The following is an 18,367-nucleotide window of genomic DNA, read 5'->3' as shown; positions in this document are numbered from 1 at the left end:
CCGTGCCCTTTTTGTGTTGGGGCTCCAGAAGTGGATGCAATACGGCACGTGGGGGCTCACGACAGCAGAGCACAGGGGCAGAATCACCTCTCTGGCCCTGCTGGTCACACTTCTCCTCATGCAACCCAGGATACAGTTGGCCTTCTGGGCTGCATGCGCACATTGATGGCTCATATTGAATCTTTCATCAACTGACACTCCCAAATCCTTGTCCTCAAGGCTGCGCTCAAGCACTGCCCATCCTGTATCTTTGCCTGGGATTGCCACAACCCAGGTACAGGACCTTGTACTTGGCCTTGCTGAGCTCCACAAGGTTGGCATGGACCCACCTCTCAAGCCTGTGCAGGTCCCTCTGGAGAGCATCGCTTCCTTCTAGCATGTCAGCTACACCACTCAGCTTGGTGTTGTCTGCAAACTTGCTGAGGGTGCACTCCATCCCACTGCCCACGTTGTCTACAAAGATGTTAAACAACGACGATCCCAGCACCGATCCCTGAGGAACGCCACTCATCTCCAGTCTCCACATGGACATTGAGCAGCTGACTGCAACTCTCTGAGTGGGACCATCCAGCCAGTTCCTTATCCAGCGAGCAGTCCGTCCATCAGATCCATTTTTCTCCAACTTGGTGACCACGATGTCATGCGGGACACTGTCAAACGCTTTGTGCAAGTCCCGGTAGGTGACATCAGCTGCTTTTCTTTTATCCACTGATGCTGTAGCTGCATCATTGAAGGCCACCACGTTTGTCAGGCAGGAGCTGCCTGGGGTAAATCCATCCGTACTCCATGTGATTTTCATGAACACACAAGGTCAGGTTCTCCTCTCCCATCAGCTTCTCCTGTCCTTTTGTCCCCATCAGCCCAACACAAATGAGTACTGCTGTAAGATACTAAGCCTCTATACTGAATTGATTTCCTTTATTTATATGTAGGGATGAAAATAAAACAAAATATAAGAGGATACACCAAGAGATCCGATCCTTTGCTTGCATCCCCTGTAGCAATGCCTGTGCTTTGTCTTCTCCACAGCAATACAGTGTTCCCCCCCTGACACCCCACATTCAAGATTAGGCCTCACACACAGCATTGAAGGCACACACTTCTGCCACTTGAGCTCAAGCAACCTTTACTAGAAACACAAGTAAGAAGCAGGTTGGGACAATGGGTGGGGGGCATTGTGGGCTGGAGCTACGATCCTACAGACACAATGCCCTGGGCTTGCGTTGGCTCCTGCCACCAAAATCAGCCCCTGTTCTGTGACTGATTATGTAGAAAGCTCTGCTTTACATAGTCTGCACTTATATGGGGTGCATACAGTGCATCTGGTTGGGTTACTTTCCTAGCCAATCAGTATTTTAAGAAATAGCTGGTGGGTTTAGGGGTCTTAGTTCAGGGCATCCTAAAAGAATGCCCAGTTGTCTGGTCTGGCAGATCTGACCAGAATCCAGGAAACGCCGGAGTAACCAAGTCCTAATGACACATCTGGACAAACAGCTGGGTCTGCCTTGTACATTCTCAGCATCCAGAGGTCACGAGTGACACAAGGACCCAATGGAGCCCAAAGAACCAACCAGAGCTGCTCAGTCTCTTGTAGCTGGGGGCAGTTTGTGACCCTCAGCATCGTCCAGATCAACCTGCTGCTGCTCAGTGCCACCAAGCAAGCTTGCAGACCCATCACCTTGGAATACTGGCATTGCAGTGTTGGCTGCTGGGCCTTATTCAGCCTTTTCCCACCGTTAGATGTGCCTCAAGGTGGGCTGGCAAAAGCGCACTACAATAAAACAACCCAGGAAAGGTTCCCCGGAGCTCAGTGCCGCAGAAAGGACTGCAGATGGCATGCGTGGGAGCGGTCTCCATCCCCCGGGCATTGCTGGGTCCATCCTCACCCCTATTCCCATCCCCACCCAGGCTGGTGGCAGCAGCCAAGACAGTGCTATGCTGAAGCAGAAGGGCACTTCTTCAAGCTGTTGGCAGACGCTTGTCTCTCAGGTGCTTAGCTGCAGGGGTTAATTTAAGGCGTTAAGTGCATAGAAAGCAGTAGAAACCTCCAGGTGCCAATAATAGTCTCCAAATCAGCCCCTGAGTCTTTTTCCATTGCATTGTTCCCCAAATTCTCTCCTGAGTTGCTCACTGACACCGAGGTGAGAAAGAGAAGCCTTCAGCTTTGGGTCCGCCCAATGGACAAGGGCTGTCTGATAGACACTGGTTGCTAGAAGACAAGTCCATGAAAAGAGCCAGATCCACCTCCACCCCCTCCAGGACTGCATCCTCCTGGTGAGCTGTCATCATCCTTGTCCCTCTCAAAGTCTCTCCACCACAGAGGGGATTTTGGCAAGGTGGAAATGTAGGCAGCTCTGTTCCTCGCCTCTTTTTCCTGCTCCTGTAGGGAAAATGACCAAGAATATTGCTGTCATTTGCATGGAATGAGCCTTGGGAATTGCTCCCTCCTTCCCTGTGCTGTCCCGTTTGACCCTGGGAATTTTCCCAAAACCAATCTAGGATTGCTATGGCACGTACTCATCTCTAGAACTTGGTTGGAGAGATGCATCTAAGTGTCTCATCTCTCTGGTGAGAGATGATCCAAAACCAGCCCTCTGACAGCCACCATGGGAGAAGAGGGAGCCAGGTAAAAAATGCTGTGAAACTTCTGGGAAGGAGAAATGAGAAAGAAGCTGCCCTGCAGCCACCCAGGTCACAGCAAGAGGAGGGCAGGAGGTGTTTATGGTGCAGCAGGGCAGAAAATGACCATGGAGGAGCATCAGAGACAAAGCGTTATCGACTGACCACAGCCCCCACTCCATGTTCCCCTGCTCTGCTTGGAGGGGAGAAGGTAGAAGAAGGTGGATGGGGAGGAAGTGTTTCTTGTTTGCTTTTAGTTCTCATTATTCTACTCTTACTGACTGGCATCAAATTCAATTTATCTTCCCTGAGCTGAGCTTGTTTTGCCCAGGATGGTAAGCAGTGAGCCATCTCTCTGTACTTATCTTGACCCACGTGAGCTTTGCTTTGTCATCTTATGTTCCTTCTCCTGCTAAGGAGGGGGAGTGAGAGAGCAGGTGGGTGGGCACCTGACTGGCAGCTGTGCTCCACTCACCACACCTGGACACCAGGAAAAATGTGATGCAGAGCTGCCCAGGACAGACATCACTCAGTCAGTCTCTTGTGCCTGGTGTTGGCTGCCTCACTGATGCCATACATCAAGCTCAACACCCAATCTCAGGGGGAAAGTGCAGTCTGTGCACAGCTGGGATGTACCTGCAAGTAGAGGATGTTGTCTTTGGAGATGGCTTCCATCAAGTCCTTATTGAGGGACAGTTCGCTGTGCAGCTGGCTGGCTTCTGCCACAGCCTCGTGCAGTGGGGAGCTTGGCCTGCCCTCCCGCTGCCTGTAGAAGAGCACGTAGGCAGTGTCCTTGGGGAAGAAAGAAGTGACATTGCTTACTGATTCAAAGGAGGAGAAGGAAACCCTGGTGTCGTTGAAGAGGTACCACGGGATTTCAAAGTCCAAGTGCTTGCCAGAAGCCGGTTTCGGTGTCCCGTCGCGGGGCGGTGCGTGGGGCACGGTGTCAGTGCACTCTCTGGAGTAGCAGTAGTAGTGGCCGCTCTCGGAGGAGATGCCCGAATGCACCACCACGCTGCAGAGATCGTACACGGCGGGCACAAAGGTGCTGCCCCGGTCAGCCCTGACCTCCCCATGCTGGCAAACGTCCTCAGTTTCCTCTGAGCTCACAAGGATGGGCAGTTTAAGCACCACAGGGATGGAGACGTTGTCCAGAATCTTCCTCCTCTTCATGGTCTGCGGGTCGAAGGAGAACCGCAGCAGTGTGAGGATGAGGTAGTGCGGGCCCTCTGTCAGCTCTGCCACCTTCTCAGCATCCTGCAAGGAAGCACACTGCTCGCAGTGGTATTGATTCTCTGCTGTCAGCCTCTCTGGGGACAGAAAATAGTTGATTAAATCTGGGACGGATCGGGAGTCCTTAGGAGCGCAGGTCTGCTCCGCAAAAGCCAAGTGAGGATCTTTGGCTGTATCCACGCCAACAGCACTGTTGCTTAAGGGATGTGCTGGTTCTCTGGGCTCCTGAAAACCCAGTGATTCCACCGGCACCGGCTGGGCAGCGGGATCTCCAGGCACAGGGGGCTTCCTCCGGACCCAGGGAGACCCTGTTGGCTGGCTTGGGTTTCTATGGGGCTCAATAAACTGTGGGCTGACTTCTGCCACGGGCAAAACAGAGGTGCTTCCTGGTCCACGTATGGGCCTATCTGGAGGGGGAAAGGCCAACGACAGGTCTGTGAAGGCTTCTTCTCTAGAGGAGATGTTCAAACACTTCAAGCAACGAATCTTTGTCATCATTTTTCCCCCAAACATCTTCTCAATCAACGTCTTGTTTAAGGAATGATGCTCCGTGGCTTGAGACGTCAAGCCAGATTCCTTGAGTTTCTGGTAGATCCTCTTTCCAGTTTTTTCTTCTTCATGCAATCTTTGGCAGAAGAAAAAAGATGGCAACATAGAGCAATAAAACCTAAAGAACAAGTTTCTACAGTATGGTGTCTGTTCTCTGCTCCTCGCAGATAACCTGTCCTCGTGTGATAACCTGTCTGTGCACAGGGCTCTGATGCCAAGTGTGGTGGTGCAGAAAGCAGAGATGGTCAGTGTGCATTGAGCCCACTTCCAGGGGCATCATGAGGACTCTGGGGATTCGGGATTTTAAGGTGAAAGAAAGGCAAAATCAGCATTTTAAAGAGGAGGCTTGTCAGGCAAACACTTCTCCTCTGAACTTGGTGCAATTTCAGAAATTTTCAAGCTGAATCCATTTCTTACCCCAGCTCAGCACAGAGTTCTAATAAGAAGCCCCAGACTCATTTTACCACCTTTTACACCAAATCTCTCAGATCTCAGCCACTCTCACCACTCCCACGGGAGTCAGCATTTCATATCACACCAAGTCTTGGGGCCTCATCGTGTCTGGGCTCCAAAATTGGAGGGCTTGCCACATACCGATCCAGGAGGTACTTGAGATACTCCGAGCAGTCCTGCTGAGCACCAGGGGTAAACCAGGGTGGCCAGGAGGCAGAGAGGAAGCTCTCGGGTGAGATGGCAGGTCGCTGGAACCAAGAGGGAAAAATACATCTTAAGCGACTGGATCTCACTTCATACAGAAGACTTGCTTTGTTTGCTGCACCCAGCAGTGGAGGGATGAACTTCAGCCCTGCTGAACATCCTTTTGCTGGACTGTAATGAGGATGAGAGCTTCTGCATGCTCACTTTTACCAGCATGTATCACTTAGGTACCAATAGCTATCCATGCATTTCTTCATTCAGTTTCAAAATGATTTCTGTTCCTGACCCACAGACTTCTACTTAATTCAGCCTGAACTTAATTTGATCCTTAATTTGATACCAAGTCCATTTAAGAAAGAAAAAAAAATCCATTAAACTTCCACCCATCCTTTCTGATCACTGCAGGCAGCTAATCTGCATTACTGGATAATGTAATCAGTGCCATTAGGCAACTGTTGTCTAATTAATATGCTGAAAGACCCATCATTGGCTGGAGAAACAACTTTAAGTACTGGCCCAAATGAAAATAACTAGAATGATTACAGGAAATTACTGGGAAATTATTAACTATGAGCTATGCAACAAGCAAGTATGCTAATGCACATCAAACACACCATAACCTGCTTTGAACAAACAGGCTCTTTTATGACCAGATGTTAAGATGTTCTCTGTATTACCTCCTGTTCAAGGAACGTTTGGATGTTGTGTTGAGGGACATGGTTTAGTGAGAACTATTGGTGATTAGTGGATGGTTGGACTGGGTGATCCTGTGGATCTTTTCCAACCTTGGTGATTCTGTGATTCTATGCAGGTGATCTATAATGAATCTGTAATGCTATAGCACCACAATGCAGCAAGGCAAAGCTGTCAGTCGTGTTTTGGGAAATTGAGAGATACAAGTAAATGGGTCCACAGCAAGTGAAAATTCAAAACTGTGTCTTTGGGGGACAGACGGGTGTTTTCACAAATGGACCCAGATATGACCCACCTGGAGTCACTTGTTAAATTTCAGGTTGGGGAAGAAACCACTCAATTAATTTGTTTATGGGTTATTTTTTTTACTTTCCCTCAGATATAAAAGATTCATAACATCTGGAATCCAAAGGTTTGTTGCTGTTGTACTTTTTTGTCTTTGTTTTTTTGGTCTGCCAAAGCTAATTTTAAGGCATTTTCTACTGACTGACTGCAGTTTGCAGAGAGGCAAGGGGACAAGCAGCTTGCTCCAGTCTTCTTCCTTGCTGCACAGCAAGAAACAAAAAGTGCTGTTTTACACCAACAGGCTTTTCAGTTGGCCACGCATATAAACTATTACCAAATGGATTTCATTGTCAAAACTATTACTTATTGCATTCATCAAAGCCAGGATGGCCAGAGGCAGCCTGGTGTGAACACAGCTCACTTTCACAGATGAAAGGAGCTCAAGATTCACTTTGCTTCCTCCACCCCCAAAATCAGCCTCCTTCCTGTCAACAAAATTTGTCCCGTCACAAAAATGCATCCCGATCCACAACTCCTTATCAGCACATTGGAGTTGGCAGGAAGCAACTTGGAGACGAGCCGTTCCACAGCCAACAGTCCAAACAAATAACTGGAACATGGAATAATTACCTGACTATGCTCCAAAAATGCAAAGAGCCACTGCAGTTTTGTCATCAGGGGCTGGGAGATGCCCTCAGTTAAATTCAACACCGAATGCCGAAAGCTGCAAAAGACAACAAGAGATGCAAACCAAGATGGAAAATCAGCGTGGAAAGCACAATGCCAGTGCACAAAGCAGCCCTGGAGCTGTCCTAAGTGGGAACAAGGGAGCAACAACTCACTCCGAAGCCATGAAAAGAGACTGGATGACGCTGTTCATGTAGCAAGTGTTTCCCAAGTTAATTAAGCCGATCTTCCCTGTCTCTGATTTGGAGGCCAGGCGTGGGTAGAAGCAGGCCAGCTCATTCTTCTGGGAGGTCCAAGCATTCTGTCCCAAGAGATGTTTAATCCGGTCTTCGTTTGGAGCTGGAAGAGCCTTGGAAAGAGAGATCAGTGACACCAACCGTTATCTTTCTGACGGGCAAATGCAGAACTCCTCTGCAGGAGGTGCTCGTGTTTGTGGCACAGCTCGTCCTCATGCTCTTCACATGAATGTGTTTTTTAGCTACTAGTATTACTATTTTAGAGGCACTCAAGACTAAAACTACGGATAAAACCCACAGTCATGACAAGGACTTCTGCACGCCTGCCATAAGAGAAGTCTATTCCCAAAATGCAGCCAACTAGCCTACGTGGGGCTCAACCTCAGAACTGTAAACACTTTCTTCTGCCACAGTTTGAAGTGTTGAGGTTAGGACATTTCTACCAGTAGAACGGCCCCTCTGCACAATGCTGCAAATTGAGATGTCATTTATATAGGGGGAGCTGTAAGAAAGAAAGGGACAGACACTTCAGCCAGGACAGGAAAAGAAGAAATAATTTCAACTAAGAGAAGGGAGATTTAGATTGGATTTAAGGAAAAAAGTTTTTAATATAAGGGTAGTGAAGTACTGGAGCAGGTTATCAGAGAGGCGGAGGTGCCCCATGCCTGGAGACGTTCAAGATCAGGCTGGATGGGCTCTGAGCACCTGATCGAGGTGCAGCCATCCCTGTTCATTGCAAGGGAGTTGGACCAGATGGCATCTGAAAAGTCCCTTTCAACTCAAATAATTCTATGATTGCATATGAAGTACAGAAAAACAGCCAAGAAGCAAATAGCTTACTTTTATAGCTTCCAACACTGGTTCATAGAGATCTGGATATCCTGAGAAGCGGAAGAACATGCAGTGGATGAGCTCAGCCAGCTGCTCCAGGGAGCTGGTGGCAGAGTTGGAATCCTCCTTCTTCAGCGAGGCCACCAGCCTGGGGATGTGAGGGAGCAGCTGGAAAAAGAGAGTTCACTATGTCAAAAATGGTTCCAAGTAATTCACAAAGCTTTAACAGAATGACATTCAGACCCGGGCAGAAAAGACAGTCAATAGAAGCTGACTTCAATCCCATGCCAGACTTCATCATTCACCCTATGAACTCAACAGCAAATCCTCCATCAAATTTAGCAGTTCAAATTCAGGGCTACCAGTCTTGAAGGTTTTCACTGTACAGCACCTGCAAGTTTGTGCTGTCAATTCAATTATTTGTGAAGATCGATATCTGCTAAAACATACACTGGAAAGGATTGTTATATGCTGAATACTGAGTTCAGGAATTCAGACCAACAGAACAGGTGAACTAATGTACAAAAAGTGCTACCTGGTACATTATATTTTAGCCCATGCTGCATAAAATAAACTGGAATTGGCATCACAAAATCACAGAATCACCAAAGTTGGAAAAGACTTACAAGATCATCCAGTCCAACCATCCACCAATCACCAGTAGTACTCATTATGTATGAGTTGGATGGGTAGTGAAAGGCCCATAAAAAGCACATTTGTTATTTTGCATTCATCTGGAAAACTTAAACACGAGCAAACAGATCAAAAGGAGAATGATAAATTGCTCACGGGCACCCTCTGCTGACTCCAGAGCCACACAGAAAATTAAAAACAGGATTCCGATGTAGCAGATGCACTGGAGTAACCCTGAAATCACACTGCATTTATCGTGTTTCTGCTGTGCTTCATTTTACTCCAGAACAGTTCTGGACTGAAGGCTCAGAATCCTCAGTCCACCCATTTCTGTCCCACTGTAACAGTGGAACAAGTCCGAATCCTCCTCATGAAACTGAACATGTATAAGTGCATGGGGCTGAACGATATCCACCCTAGGGTTCTGAAAGAGATGGCTGATGTGGTTGCCAAGCCACTCTCCATCATATTTGAAAAATCATGGCTGTCTGGTGAAGTCCCCAGTGACTGGAAAAGCAGAAACATTACTCCCATTTTTAAGAAAGGGAGAAAGGAAGAGCTGGGGAACCAAAAGCCAGTGAGCCTCACCTCTGTGCCCGGGAAGATCGTGGAGCAGATCCTCCTAGAAGCTGTGTCAAGGCACATATGAGATAAAGAGGTGATTCACAACAGCCAGTATGGCTTCACCAAGGGCAGATCGTGCCTGACCAATCTGGTGGCCTTCTATGATGGAGTGACGGATTCAGTGGATGGGGGAAGGGTGATGGTTGTCATCTGCCTGGACTTCTGCAAGGCCTTTGACATGGCCCCTCACCACATTCTTCTCTCTACATTGGAGAGGTGTGGATTTGAAGGATGGACTGTTCAGTGGATTAAGAACTGGCTGGCTGGACGCAGCCAAAGGGCTGTGATGAATGGTTCTGTGTCAGGGTGGAGGCCAGTCACAAGCGGTGTCCCTCAGGGTCGGTCTTGGGACCGGTGCTCTTCAACATCTTCATCACTGACAGACGATGGCATCGAGTGCAGCCTCAGCAAGGCTGTGGATGACACCAAGCTGAGTGGTGCAGTCGATACACTGGAAGGAAGGGAAGCCATCCAGAGGGACCTGGACAGCCTGGAGAAGTGGGCAAATGAAAACCTAATGAGGTTCAACAAGGCCAAGTGCAGGGTGTTGCATTGGGTCAGGGCAATCCCTGTATTGATACAGACTGGGGGAAGATCTTCAGAGCAGCTCTGCAGAGAAGGACTTGGGGGTTCGGGTGGATGAGAAGCTGGGCATGAGCCAGCAGTGTGTGCCTGCAGCCCAGAATGCAGCCAACATGTTGTGGGCTGCATTAAAAAGGGGCGGCCAGCAGGAGAGGGAGGTGATCGTCCCCCTCTATTGCTCTCTTGTGAGGCCCCATCTGCTCCTGTGGGGCCCCAGCACAGGAAGGACGTGGAGCTCTTGGAGCGGGTCCAGAGGAGGGCACTGGGATGAGCAGAGGGCTGGAGCAGCTCTGCTGTGAGGAAAGGTTTGTTTAGCTGGGCTTGTTTAGCTTGGAAAAGAGAAGGCTGCAGGGAGACTTCATTGTGGTCTTCCAGTACTTGAAGGAAGGGGGAACGGCTGTTTGTGAGGGTGGATAGTGATAGGACAAGGGGGAATGGTTTTAAACTGAGACGGGAAGGTTTAGGTTGGATATCAGGAGGAAGTTTTTCACACAGAGGGTGGTGAAGCACTGGAACTGATTGCCCAAGGAGGCTGTGGATGCCCCATTCCTGGAGGCATTCAAGGCCAGGCTGGATGTGGCTCTGGGTAGCCTGGGCTGCTGGTTGGTGACCCTGCACATAGCAGGGGGTTGGAACTGGATGAGCACTGTGCTCCTTTGCAACCCAGGCCATTCTGTGATTCCATGATTCTATGATTCCTGATCTTCCCCTTTTCTCTCTTCTGCTCTTCTTTTCTCTCTTTCTTTTCTTCTCCTCGAAATGTTGCAGATTTTAACTATTTCCTTTCCAATGGGAAAGTTTTGGAGAGGGCAATGAATGAAGCCCAGTACCATGGCATGCACCAACATTTTGCCAAGCTCTGATTGGAACAATTCTCAAAACTCTTCCAAAGTGCTCCAGCAAACACGGAAATAAGAAGCATGACAAGCTTATGTCTTCTTGTAGGCTCTTTGATTTTGAATAGGGAAGAAAATCTGTGCTCACTGGGCCACAGATGGAAACATCAGGCCAAGAGTGACTGATGGCTTTTGGAGTCTTTCAAATTTTGGACACTCAGCTGAAGATCATTCATTGGAACGTCTGTTTTTAGAAACTGAGGGGTTTCTCAAGAAATTGGGCTCAATTAAAGTGTCTCCTGCTCAAAAACAAAAAAACACCTGCTGACGACGTTGCTTAGCTCCACCATTTTCCAACTTTATCTGTTTATCCTGTGAAATTTAGGTAAAAAGTAAAAAATAAGGGCTTAAATGCAGAAGTATAATATCAGGCATTATTAGCAGTAATTTTCCATTACTTCTTTTAGCAGTTCAATCTCTGCAAGCATGCCTTTGTCCTCAGCCCTGCTTTTCAATTATAGCATTCCAGGGGCAATATTGGTGGGAATCAGAGCTGCGCCTCAGTTTCAACTGTAAATATATACACACATATATATGAATTATCATTGTGGAAATGAAAAAAGGAGGTAAAATGCTGCTAGAAGTGGCTATTGAGTGTGTGATTTGGGGTTTTTTTGTTGGATTACTGTTGCTGGAATTGGGGATTGTTTGGGTTTTTTGTGCCTTTGAACAGTGGGGAATTTGTGATAAGAAGTGTTCTGATCCTGCCTTCAAGTCTTACTACATTGATGGTGTGTGGTGCTTGGTAAGGTCCCTCAGGACTTCAATAAATGGTGATGGGTGGCACATACTGGTAGGATTTGCTTCTACAATACCAGCTCCATAGGACCAAAAAGCTGGTTGGGCTGCAGAAGAGGGTGAAATATGCAATATGCAGAAGAGTGGGAAATATTCAAAACTCAACAGCATTATTCAGCCTCTTAGGCTCCCTCCCAGCCATGCTGTCCTACAACTTAGGGCAATGAGTTCATCCAAGGGTTGGATGCATCCTTACCAAGTGAAATGCTTCATGGGAGTGCTGGAAGCTCAAGAGCATGTACTGTAGGACAGACAAAGCCCCCTCCCTCACGATGGGGTACAGCAGCTTGGAGAAGACCTGGTGGGGAGAGAAAAGCAAATGAGCAGGCAGGATGGCATCAAAACATGCATGTAAAGGGCCTTCAGGAAATGCAGGCCATGGGCATCTACTACATCTACTTGTGTGTTCCTACACTTATCTGGATGTCAAAGCACACAGCATGAAGCTAGGCCTCCAGAGACATCTCCTGTCCAGTGATGTATGGCCTTGAAGCACCATAAAAACACCACGTGAGTTGTCCTCATTCTTTCAGACCTGCACAGTGAGGCACAGGGCTTTGGGATGTTGTAACATACCTCCACTCTTCTTGATAGAAGAGGCCTCACAAGAACAGAGGGCAGCTACATTTTCTATTATGAGCTTCTTCTGTTTATCGTTATAATTGAAATCTTACCACCAGCCTTCCAAGGCAAAGGGGTAGAAATCAAAGTCCTTTCAGAGTCTCTCAGTGCTTTCAAAGGCTAAGTAATGACATTTGTAGCAATCTACAGAAAATAACAGTGCTCTTTACTGCTTTCAGACCCTTCTTCTGAGATTTTCCAACAATCACGCAGCATTTTAAGTGCTGTCCTTTTCCTATGCTTTAACAATGAAAGGAAAGATAAAGAGAAGTTGAGGAAATTCAGTGACCCTCTCATTGCTTGATGCACAAGTGGGATCACAGGTGCAAATTCAGTTACTAACAATGTTCTGGTATAGACAGTTATGGTATTGATAACTTCATGGTGGAGAGGCTCAGTCAGGCCTTATGACCATCTTACAAAGGAAGGAACTGTGGGACCATAAATTGGAGAATATTTTTGAAGTGGCCACCAATTTGATCTCATGGTTTTCAGACAGTAGCAAGTACTCATTGCCAAAGCAGGGATTGGCAATGGGAGTGAGGCTTTGTCTGTGCTGCTAAATTAAATAAAGCCAAGGCACTGGCTTTAAAACTGCCCTGTGACTGTATGGATTGTTAACCTACAAGGTGGTGTGTGCTTTGGCCAAGCCAACCAGCATGGACCTAGGCACATTCGATGGAGAGTGTTGTACAGTCCCAACGATGTGTTGTACAAGACCTCCATGTTTGATTGGCTTTAAATTCTTTGGCTTGATATATTTCATAACTTTTAAGACATCAGTGCCTCTGCAAACCAAGCTCTAAATGACATTGGATTGGGCTTTCAGTTGCTACAGGACCCAAAATCCTTATGCAAGATACTCAAGCAAGAACCAGCTTGACTCCCAGTACCCAGCTCCTTTTATTAGGAGCTACACTAAATGGCTAAAATGGGCATTACTGGAGAACATCATTCCTAGATGCAAAACTACCCCATCCATGGTAACACAGCATACACAGTGTGCAGTGGACACTATGGTTCCTGCAAAACTCCTTGGTATAGAACAATCTTCCCTATACATCTGAAGTTGTATCTCAGCCTCATTCAATTGAAGGGCAGGAAGGTAGCCCAGGTATAAGAAATTTGTGTTTTGTGGTCATATTTAAGATGCCCACTGACCTTTTCAATTTTTGAAAGAGTAACTTCAATCAAGATGCTGAACTTTTTCACTGCAGCCAAACCCTTCAGCAGAGCAATGATCCACTTGTCTATGTTCTTCCCCAGGGGCCATGACACCCAGTCGATCATCCTGAAATGAAAATCAAACTCTTGAAGCAAATGTAATGCACATATTGTGAAAGTTAAACTCCACTTTGGGTTAAATTTTCTCCAAGTTCCTACCAGTCCATGGGATGGCCAAGTCAAAGATAGGGTGCACATGTGGCATTTAGAGAGCAGACTTTGAACTCTTCAGGGGACTGCTTGGCAGGATGACATGTGAGAAAGCCCTGGAGGGAAAAGGGGCCCAAGAAAGCTGGTTGATGTTCAAAAACCATCCCATCCAAGCCCAGAAGGCAGTGCATCCCAAGAAAAAGGAAGGCAGACAGAATGCCAGGAGATCTCCGTGGATCAGCAAGGAGCTCCTGGACTAGTGAAGCACAAAAAGAGAGTCTATAGGGAGTGGAAGCACGGACAGGTTATCAGACCTGGGAGGACTACTAAGTCCAAGCATCCAGGGATCAGGTTAGAAAAGCTAAGAGACAGAATTAAATCTAGCCAGGGACATAAAGGGGAACAAGAAGAAATTCTATAGATATATCAGTGATAAAAAGAAAGTCAGGGAGGATGTGGGCCCTCTCTGGAAGGAAACTGGTCATGAGGGATACAGAGAAGGATTTTCTAATACATCTTTCACAGGGTTCCCTAGAAGATCAGTCTTCTTTTTTCAAGAACCATAATGCAGATCTAAAGAGTTGGTGCTGTTAGATAGCAAGTGGGATCTGGATCTTTATCTTCCCTGTACAGGAAACATTCATTCCCCACATCACATTAAAGCAAGAAAATAGCCTCATAGAAATCAGGTACTACTGAATAGAATAGCTAATCAATTCCTACTACAGCCACTGAGCCAACGAGATGTCAAGTTTCTGCAATACTTTATAGAAGAGCCGCTTGTAAAAAAATGGTATCACTGAGTGATGACAGGTTGTTTAAGTATTCATTTAAACATCTTTTAAAATCATGTTTGAATTAAATGCTAAGCAGAACCTCAAGGTAATCAAGGCTTGGGAGCTTCAAAGGTCAAACTCTGCAAATCATTTTCATTCCAGTACCTTTTGTTTGAAGATACCAGTCCAGCCTTCTTACCCAATCAGCCCCTTTTGTTTACAAGCCTGCATCTTGTGAAATAATGCATAAAGGCAAATAACCAACCAAGGCAAACAGCAAGGATAAATCAAGTCTACAAAAAACTGGGGAAAAAAATAAATGCTAGCCAATAAATAAAGCTTGAAGAGCAGAATATGTTGGGATATTGAGAAATAACAAAAATCAAGCCAAGCCAGATCATAAAACAAATATCAGAAAAACTTCTGGAGAGAGTTGCATCAGAGAAGAGTAAGGATAGATATGACACTGTGCATGGGGGGTGTGATGGTAATTGAAGATATCACATGGCCTTTAGATGCAACTTGCAAACTAAATGCATCCTCTTGTTTTCAACAAGATGAAGGAACTGGTCAGCAACAAGGAGGAGGCAGAGAAAAGAAACAGGAGTAATAGAAACAGGAGCAATGAGGGCTGATGTGAAAGAGAAACATGAAGAGCTCATACACTACCAAGAGGAGCTGAATGTTTATCAAGTAAAATTCAACTCTGGTGGTTTTCATAACTGTTAACACTGGAGTAGTGCTTTGTGTGGGAAGAATAGGAAGAAAGTTCCAGAAATTAAGCAACAATGAGGGAATGAATGGGAAGAAGGGCCACAGGGGTTTACTGAGGTGGCAAAAGTAAGATTTGCCAGGATATCTAATTTTCTAGTCAAAGGATATAAGCTCATATCTGCCTGTATCTGCGGGGATACAGAACAAGCAGTGTACTTCAGGACCTGATGGCGTTGGCACAAACATCCTGAATGTGGTGGTGAAACTTGTGATGATGCAAAGCTGGGAGGCATCATCAATACAGGAGGATCAAAGCATCACAAGGAAGACCCCAAGGATTAGAGATGCAGAACAAGGATGAAATGCTTTCATTCAAAACAAAGGCAAGGCACGTGGGAAAGAAATACCAAGAAATGGCTGCTGATGGAAATTCATCAGCTTGAAGAAGAGAAGTCAGATATTTGAGGATCTCTCGTGCCGCCATCTAAAGCCAGGGTGAATCTCACTGGAAACATGGTGCACAAATTCAACATCCATATCCAAGACCAATGAACTGCAGTGGGAACAGGTGTTGAAAAAGCCTGATGATCTGGTCAAGAAAACGAAGAACCTCTCCTGAGAGGTTCCTCTCCTTTACTCTCTCCTGAGAGAAAAGCTTGAAATAATATGGCTCATCCAGCATAGCCACTGGAAAGCAGAGAGGGGATGAGGCAGCTCTCTGAGCATACACTGAACAAATAAACACCAGGGAAGGAAAAGAGACACTGCAGCTATTTATGCTGGCATAAAATCAAAAGAGCTACAAGAATACCAGAAATAAATATAAGCTGCCTATTAGAAGAGAAATCTAAACCACTAAAGCAATCAAATGGTGGAACAGCTAAGAAAGAAAGCAGTGGGAGCAAAAACCCTTCTTGCTTTGAAGATTATGGTTGAGCACTCATAAAAGGGATGTAATATCAATACCTATAAAGCAGGAAGATGGATTCAGGGATCTAAAGGCCTTCCTTCATCTCTCTCTATTCACACTGGCATGAAATAACCTTGTCCTCTATAAGCTATTTTTTACCAACATTAATGGCCAAATTATAACCCTGCCCCATTAGCAGCCAGTGGAAACAAAAAGCTTTTTAAATTCACACTGCACTTTCCACATTGCAAGATTCACATTTTTTGAACCAGGGCCTTAGTTTTCCAAAGGAGCCATTGGCGTGGCATGCTCAGCTTTTAAATCCAAATTCTGATTTCCAGAGATAGCAAGTGCTTGCATCTCTTTGTGATGGTAGAAGCTCTATGCAGCTGAAGTTGGGCCCTTTGAAACACACGTGCCATAAGGGGGAAAAAAAAGAAAAATACAAGCAAAAATACAAATGAGTACTTTTGAAGTCATGGATACATATCAATAGGCTCTACCTGAGCTATGACAAAGGATACTAAGAGATTATGATGTGCATCTACAGCAGCAGATACCAGGCTTGTTTTTGTTTTTTTTTTAACCACTATTTGTTCTCTAAATGCCTGGTCAAAAGCTCCACCCCATGTCCAGTCCATTCCCCTGCCACGAACTCCCAAATCCAATATTTGGAAGAAGAAACTTCTGTGTATTTCTGTTCTTCTAGAGATCCTGACCAAAAAGACCCTTTCAAGCTGTACATTTTTCTCTATTTTTCTATTGATGCAGCACGCACTCCTCCAAAGGCCAACCGTGGTGCAGTTTTCTGGGGCATCTGCTGGCTATAAACACGCCGCCAAAACTTCTGCGTTCCTCCTAAGTGATCTTAATTACACTGTGCATATTCTGCTTACAGATCTGGGCTGAGTAATCGTTTGCTCGTCCCTCGGCATGACAAAGAATTTTTTAAGGAATGATGCAATTGATTTTGCAAGCACTATATTTAGACACTAGTGCTCTTAGAGGATTTATCGCCTGGAGCTGGGAACCAGATCCCAGAAGGAGAAAATGATGGAGAAGATTGAGAACTGAACCAGTAACTTTAACATTTGTCCTGGCTTGCTCTGGATCCTATGAAAACCATGCAAGTCAGAGATCCTTTTCTTTGTGCATCAAGTTCCTATTGGGAATAATGTGGACTTCTGTCATGAAACCTACTTGAGGGGGAACAATCCTAGCAGGAACAGTGAGAAAAAGATATTTCCACCTCCCCCAGGCTAAGTGCATGCCAACATCACCCACTTAAGTGGAGACCTCTTGTGGAGGAAAGCATGGTTTGGAGATGCCAAATGCGGAGCAATACGCTGGGGCGAAGTGAAGCTGTAGGATTTGGACAAAGGTGTGCAAGGAAGATCAGGGCCCCGGCTCTGTGAGGACCAAGTCCAGCATGACAAGTGATATTTCACCCACTGCCTCTTCATCATGCCTTGATGTCACCATCAGCTCTTCTTGCACAGAGGATAAAAATCACACAGCACCAAGACGCAGACCAGCAGCACTGCACCCATCTGGTGGAGGTCGAGATGTGCTCATTCAGACAGCTGAACATTGAAAAATTTCTGCTGGTCTTTTAGCTGTGGCTAACGATTTAGGGCAATACCCCTCTGAAGGGATACAGGGGCCAAAAAAACATTATTTAAAGGAGACTTTGTGAAGAAAAATCTCTTAATAACCTCTGGAGGAAAAAAATCAGTTGTGTTCAAAGTATCTCACGCTCGGTATCCCATAACACTACTTATTTCTAAGAAAAAAAGAAACCAAATTCATTGTCATTGTCATCATCATCATCATCATCATCATCAGTAGTCTTAATTCTAGTTCTCCAAGCCCTCAGGGATGGAAGAAATGATCCTGGACTTCCCCTTTTCTCTATACCTTGGCAAGACAACACCAGCCAAAATGGCTTTTGCTGCAATCTGGGGATAAAACTATGCATAGTAACCCAATGCAGCTTTGGGACAGTTTTTTTTCTCCAGATTGAGAATGACATTCATTTATGCAGCTTAGCCTACCTGCCAATGGCCATCATCATTTGCACATCGGTGATGCTGTCATCATTGGTTAGGTTTCTTATGACACCATCCATGAGCTCCAGGGGGACAAATTGGACCACGCTGGCTAAGGCATTGGATGGCACCTCCTGCTCCTCTGCAAGACACGGATGAGTGCCAGTAATTAAGATGTTAAGTCACCAGAGAAACCAGGCACATGAGGTCATTTCTCAGCTGTAAAAGCCAAATCATTCCCGCCCTCATAAATGGAACTGACATAAACCAGCCATGAGGAGTCCATGCTCAGCAGCACTAGGACAATTCCCCAAGTCCCAGTGTAGCACAGAATGAGGTTGGGTGGCAGCCAATGAACTGTTGCATGATGTCATACATGGCCCAAAGGGAGTCAGGAACCATAGACACAAGAACATTATTCCTAAAACACAGAATTCCCTCTGGGTGCTTTCTTTATACTAATTACTGCAATTACTGCAATGAGATGTGACTGCGGGTTTGCCTGCCCAGAGCACATTCCAAAAGATGAGGTTTCCATGGAGGGAACACTGGAATGCCCACCTCCTCAAGGGCTTAGAAATAGTGGGTCTGGGTGCTCACT

At 46.1% G+C, this 18,367-nt stretch overlaps 1 protein-coding gene across 1 annotated transcript in view; it reads right to left on the bottom strand.

Moving 5' to 3' along the window:
* Window positions 1-829: 829 nt before the first annotated feature.
* The window catches only part of USP35 (ubiquitin specific peptidase 35), a 27,920-nt gene continuing 10,382 nt past the window's right edge, over window positions 830-18,367 (bottom strand). The window contains exons 3-11 of the mRNA XM_052669512.1: window positions 17,773-17,908; window positions 13,106-13,235; window positions 11,520-11,621; window positions 7,800-7,958; window positions 6,879-7,072; window positions 6,667-6,760; window positions 4,996-5,102; window positions 3,256-4,477; window positions 830-2,380 (exon numbers count right to left, since the gene is read on the bottom strand). Of these exons, the coding sequence (XP_052525472.1) occupies window positions 2,210-2,380; window positions 3,256-4,477; window positions 4,996-5,102; window positions 6,667-6,760; window positions 6,879-7,072; window positions 7,800-7,958; window positions 11,520-11,621; window positions 13,106-13,235; window positions 17,773-17,908 (2,315 nt within the window). The 3' untranslated portion in view covers window positions 830-2,209. The remainder of the gene's footprint in view (window positions 2,381-3,255; window positions 4,478-4,995; window positions 5,103-6,666; window positions 6,761-6,878; window positions 7,073-7,799; window positions 7,959-11,519; window positions 11,622-13,105; window positions 13,236-17,772; window positions 17,909-18,367) is intronic.

The sequence above is a fragment of the Tympanuchus pallidicinctus genome, unplaced genomic scaffold (genome assembly GCF_026119805.1).
Source record: "Tympanuchus pallidicinctus isolate F22 unplaced genomic scaffold, pur_lepc_1.0 scaffold11, whole genome shotgun sequence".
NCBI lineage: Eukaryota > Metazoa > Chordata > Aves > Galliformes > Phasianidae > Tympanuchus > Tympanuchus pallidicinctus.
The sequence above is the reverse complement of the archived record's forward strand: the minus strand, read 5'-3'. Positions and strand labels throughout refer to the sequence as shown.